The sequence below is a fragment of the Eucalyptus grandis genome, chromosome 5 (genome assembly GCF_016545825.1).
Source record: "Eucalyptus grandis isolate ANBG69807.140 chromosome 5, ASM1654582v1, whole genome shotgun sequence".
Lineage (NCBI taxonomy): Eukaryota > Viridiplantae > Streptophyta > Magnoliopsida > Myrtales > Myrtaceae > Eucalyptus > Eucalyptus grandis.
In genome coordinates, this window is record NC_052616.1 from 31,259,914 (window position 1) to 31,265,954 (window position 6,041).

Below are 6,041 nucleotides of genomic sequence, written 5' to 3' on the forward strand. Positions count from 1 at the left end.
ATAATATTGTTTTATTGTGTTTTGTAAAAGAAAAGAAGAACATATGGATCAATATTTTATTGACCAATACAAGTCTTAACTTTTTAGATAGTAATAGTACCGTTGCAATTTATCAGTAGGTGTGTCCGTCACTTGATATCTTTCTCTCTCTCTCATTGACTAGTTCTTAAATGGATGAATAGTAATTTATGCTTTATGCTTGACGATCTAAATTTGCCAACAATAAGCGCTCTTAAAACTCATCTTAACCAGCTTACAATTTCTTGGACATTTCATCGTGGACAACAATGCAAAGCAATTTATTTAATTAGTTGCCGACACGGCAATAACATCTTGGAAGGGCCACTTTTCTAAAGGGCCAATTGAAATTAGGACGTTGCAGTACTTCAAATAACCCCGACATGCGAACATTGGTAAAGGATTATGCAGCTTATTGCGGACGTTGCTGTTCGTCAAGCATGAGTGTTGCTCCCCGACATGCTTAAGAGAGAATTCGCATGTTCTTGTACCACGGTCCATGCCATGATCACGTGCCTCTCTCTCACCAGAATTGCCCCTACGGCGAACCGCAATACATAAATTCCTCCGACCTCCGTATGAGTTATAAAGATCCGACCTGAAGCATTAATAGCGTGAAGCAACCGTGCATTGAGTTTGTTCACCTCGTTCAACTTCCATGCTTCACGATTTTCGTCTTCCATTGCCTGGCCATTAGCCATGCCAGTGACTGCCGAAGGACGAATCCTGAAACAAACCAATGCAAAGTTTCTCGGGAAAACGACTTCGAATCGGCCATCTTTCACCACGAGCTCCTCGAAGAGCTTAGCCAATCTGCAGTCGTTCCTTATGTGACTCCTTAGATTGCGCACGCCATAGATCCTGAGCACAAGCCACAGCTTCAATGCCCTGAACCTCCTGCTGAGTGAAAGTTGCCAATCTTTGTAGTCAACAACTTGTTTTGACTCGGTTGCCTCGTTCTTGAGGTACTCGGGGTCTGTTGACAAGGACTTGACAAGGGCATTTGGATCTTTTACCCAGAGGCAGCAGCAATCGAGAGAGGTCAAAAGCCACTTGTGTGCATTGAAGCAGAATGAATCTGCAAATTCGACCCCATTGAGGAATTTCCTGTACTCTGGGCATATACATGAAGACCCTGCGTACGCAGCATCGACATGAACCCACATGCCGAACTCGCTCGCTACTTTGCATAGAGGTTCCAGTGGGTCGACAGCTGTGACCGAAGTTGTCCCGACCGTGGTGCACAGGTACAATGGAATTAGCCCCCCATCGATATCCAAACGGATTGCCTTCCTTAGCAAGTCCGGGGATAAACCAAACAAGGTTGACTGCGTCGTCTTTAAGGCCCGGATGTTCCGCGGGTCTATTCCCACGACCCGGGCAGCTTTCTGGAATGAGCAATGTGTTTGATCTGACCCGTAGACAACAAGCTTCGTGATGGAATCGTGTCCCGACCTCCTCAGGACCCTTTCTCTTGCAGCAATGAGAGTGCAAATCATGGCCTCGGTGGTATTCCCTTCAATGACTCCCCCGCCATTCCCAGAGAAGAGGAATGGCCTTGGCAAGTCCAGCATCTTACCGAGCCAGTCCATGACCAGGCTCTCAAGCTCAGTCGCGGCGGGGGATGAGACCCAGTTGAATCCCGCCACGCTGAAGCCCGCACAAAGCATCTCGCCGAGGATTGCTGCAGTGCTAGTGTTGGTCTGGAAGTAGGCGAAGAAAGTGGGGCTCTGCCAATGAGTCAAGCCCGGGACTATGTACCGATGCACATCGTCAAGTATAGCCTCCAGGGGTTCTTCATCCTCTGGTGCAGAACTTGGGAGGCATTTGGAAAGATACCCAGGCTCGACTTGGCTAAGAACCGGGTATTTCTCAACATTCTTGTAGTAGTTGACTAGGAAGTCGACGACCATCTGTTCCTGACGCCTGAACTCTCCGAGATCGAGAGGGTTCATCGCAATCTCATCACCAACCATGTTTTTGAGCAGGTGCTCGCAATCTTTTGGAAGGCTTCCCATAGTATCGTTGCAGTTGGAGGCTGTAGATGGAAGCAAAATGGAATGGGGTTGTTGCAAATGCTTTTGCTTGAGCTAAGTGTGAGATGATCAGTTTTTGGGTATAGGGCTTATATAGACGGGTGGTCTTTAAACATGGTGTTAGCTGGGTTATTCACATGTGGAGGAAGCACAATGAATTGCAAGCCCTAGAGGATTTGAGCCCCATATGATAAGTCAAATGGAGAAATATGGTTTTTCACTATTTTTTAAGTTGTTGCCATAAAAATCTGGGGTCTAGGGCTGAGTTTGATTTATATCAAGCTGGCATCAGAGGTCAATTAGTAGTCTAATTGAGCTGAAATTTTGTCAATGTGTTCATGGCATATTCTTCTCGAATCTGACCGGTTTGATTTCTGTTTGAACTCCCTATATCGTGTTTTCGTGGATTGAACAAAACCTGCGTTCTTAGTGAGATTTATCCTTGATTTCTTGTAAAATTTATGCATATTCCAAGAATGATATTCTTAAGATCTTTGTTGTTATGCAATTTTAGTACTTACTAGAGAAGAACCTTGTTCACCCGCTACATCAAATGGGGTAACGTATGGTACCGATAATATCATGTGAACTAAACAAGCTAAAGTGAGTAAAATGCATGAAGACTGCACCACAACACGCATACGAACTTCATTCATGCATCACATGACACACACAATCCCATTCATGCATCTCATGACACACAGCTACATCATCACGCATACTCACATGCCTTGTTAATTAATTTCAATGTGTGAACATTTCATATCCACCCTTGAAACAGATTGAACCCAAGACGCTAGCTAGATCCTTTCGAGTCACTTATGGGTCGCTGGTTGGACTTCCAGGGGATGCTGGCCCTAGGCATCTCCCTTGTTACAACTCCCGACCCAAAGTGGCCAAGCCGGGTCCGTTGACTTATGTTAGAATATAATAAACAACGCATTCATCTAACAATTTAAGATTTTAGAAAAATTAGCAATACTTCCACCAAATCTCATATAATATTAGAGTTAAGAAGTCCTTAATTCAAAACTTTTAGGCTTTTATTTGCCTCCCCAATTGCATATTTCCACCTCTAGCTCCCGATAACCCTGCTCACCCTACTTTGTAGAACCCATTTGACCATAAGCAAGGACAAAAAAGTTCAAGACACCGGAAGTTTTAAGCCAGGCCTAGTATATGGGATCGGACTTTTAACATGAGTCTAAGTTAGACTCAACTATAAGCCAGATAAGTTGCAAGAGACCTAAACCACACACCTAAATTACGTATAGCATAAAGCCTAGTAGTTCTAAATCATGGGCAAATTTAAGAAAAAAATGTTACCATTGTTGTCAAGTTAGATCAATCTAATTCAAACCATATACAAGTTTCATTCTCAATCATAAATGTGGTCCAACAAGTTGGATCAAGTCTAATTCAAACCATATACAAGTTTCATTCTCACTAATAAATGCAGTCTGCGTTGCAACGAGTCAAATTAGGTCTAATCCAAACCATATACAAGTTTCATTCTCAATCATAAATGTGGCGCATGAGGATGGAACATGGTTACCCTTATTGGTAGATGATGGATGACAACAAGTCATAAAATGACCTTTTGACAATTTAAGATGACGTAAGACAATAAGTCATCCTTATTCTTTCCCTTATCATTCTTGCGTTAATTACGCTGAAAATTTATTGTGATAATTCTACAACAATTTTCTTCTGTAAGAATGACAAGTACTTTAAGGGTGCTAAACTAATGGAAATCAAATACTTTTTGTTAAAGAAGAAGTTCAAAAACATAGATTATCAATTGAGTACATTAGCACCAACCTTATGATAGCATATTTCTTAACAAATGGACTACTGCACAAAATATCTAATGAACATGTTGAAATGATGGCATTATTAGACATCATTAATGATTGATTATGATTACATTAAATTTATGTATTTGACACTCTAAGCACAATTATGTGTTTATGACATTTCCTATTTTCTATCATATATTATGGAGATAGATTAATGTTAAACAAGACAGTCTCTAACAAAGATATTATGATTGGACCATTAAATTATTGTACTTCTCATTTATAGGTCATGTTAAGTAAATGGCTATGTCATAATACATGGAAGGAACTATGTCGATTAATAACATACAACCGCCATGATTCGTATTAGTTTTCTTTACTTAATTATGATTATTATGTGATAGCCAAATTAAGAAAATATTTAGCATAATGTTATTGTGCACATTATGATCTTTATTAAACCATGAAAGAAAGGTCGTATGAGCCAAGTGGGAGAATGTAAGAATAATTGTGGCCTACATGATGTTGTTAATTAATGGTTTAATAAATATTTAAGAGCCAAAACATAAGGGTTGTCGGGTTATGGCTAAAGGCTGGTGGGACCATTACTTGAGTGTTTGGATATTTTTGGAGGACTTCGGAGGCTCTTTGTGCCCCCCTCCAGCTACGGCTCCTCCTTCTTCTTCCTCCTTGCTATTCTATCCTCCATTGTTGTTGAATTTGAAGTAGAAAACCAACCAGCAAACCAAAGAACCAATAGCAGCCTCACTAGAGCCCCCTGCAGCCGTTGACTGCCCTTCACCGCCCGTCCAAGCTATCGCTGAAGCCGAACAGCCTGCATGCCCATAGGTCCGCACCCGCGTAAGCTTGTCCATGCATTCCCTGCCGTCCTGCGCTTGCTCGCCATTCGCCTGGCTGCCGTTGTTCACCATTCCAGTCGCCTGAGCCACCATCGTTTGCCCCTACCAGCGCTGTTGTCCAGCTCCACCTCTTCCCTCGCCATTCTAGCCAAGTTGAGCCCCTTGATCAGCCGGTCCAGCAGCCCTCTAGAATCGAAGATCCAGCTTGGTGCTGAGACTTTGGGGCCCGTTTCCGACCCTTTCCCGGCCTCCCTTGGCGTCGCTCTAGGCTCGAGTCTCGCTCGCCTCTACGTTGCCATTGCCATGAACTCATCGGCTTGCAAATCCGGTGAGTTTACTTGCTAAACCTTGCTTATGGGGTTAATTATGCTTATGTGATGTTTAGTTTAGGATAAGATTAGTTTAGGTGGATTAGTTAGTTTAATTAGTGGTTTAGTTAGTTAATTAGGCTAATTAGGTGGTTAGATTAGTTTAGTTAGGGGTTAATTAGATTGTGCGATTTATTTAGCTTAGTGCATTATTTAATTAGGTCCAATAGGTGGTTAGATTAGTGTATTTGGCTTAATTAGGCATTTATTTAATTAATTTTGTAATTTATTTAATTATTTAATATTTTTCAAAAGTTATACTAGGATAGCCAATCGTCAGAATTTTGTGCCGATTGCCGTGGTGTAATTAGTTTGTGCAATTGATTGTTAGATTGTGCAATTGAGTGATGATTGTTGATTTTCAATTATTATTTTGAAATTATGAAATTTTGGTATTTAATTAGAAAATAATGGTGTCAATTTTTGACGCCAAAAATGTCTTTAATTACTATATCAAATAGTGAGATTTTACCTTTTACCAAAAAAAAAAAAATAGTGAGATTTTTAAAAGAAATGGTATCACTTTTTCTGGTTCAATTTGACCGTGTACCCATACACGATTATTTTACCGGGTGTTTTTAATACGAATAAAATAGGCCAAGTACATTATTTTAATTGAGGCATTTGAGTGCAAAGCACAATGTCTTTGGCCGGGATTGGATGGTTGTGTGATGGTTATGAGTACCCGTTGCGAGCGTTTACACTGGATGATGCTCCTATATGGAATGCCCTTGTCTACGGATGCCGGTCTCAGTAGAGGATGGGCTGATGCTCATTTGCAAATGTCATCTCAAGGTAGATGTTGTCGTGCTCGATGGGGCGAGACGATGCTTGGTTACGCCAGAAGACTGCCGAATGTCGAGTAGGCCATACCCGTGGGGCCGTAATTAATTGGAACGCATGTCTGAGTGAGATATAACTGCATCTAATTATGGGACAAAATTGTGTGGCACGGTATGA

At 41.4% G+C, this 6,041-nt stretch overlaps 1 protein-coding gene across 1 annotated transcript; it reads right to left on the bottom strand.

Moving 5' to 3' along the window:
* Positions 1–212: 212 nt before the first annotated feature.
* On the bottom strand, positions 213–2,221 carry LOC104444870 (tyrosine decarboxylase). Its single transcript, XM_010058643.3, has one exon. The coding sequence runs from the start codon at positions 2,034–2,036 to the stop codon at positions 453–455; it is 1,584 nt and encodes a 527-aa protein (XP_010056945.1). The 5' UTR covers positions 2,037–2,221; the 3' UTR covers positions 213–452.
* Positions 2,222–6,041: the final 3,820 nt, after the last annotated feature.

Bases quoted from the DNA above. Each gene is read 5' to 3' on its own strand.
- LOC104444870 (XM_010058643.3), bottom strand. From the start codon at position 2,036: ATGGGAAGCCTTCCAAAAGATTGCGAGCACCTGCTCAAAAACATGGTT.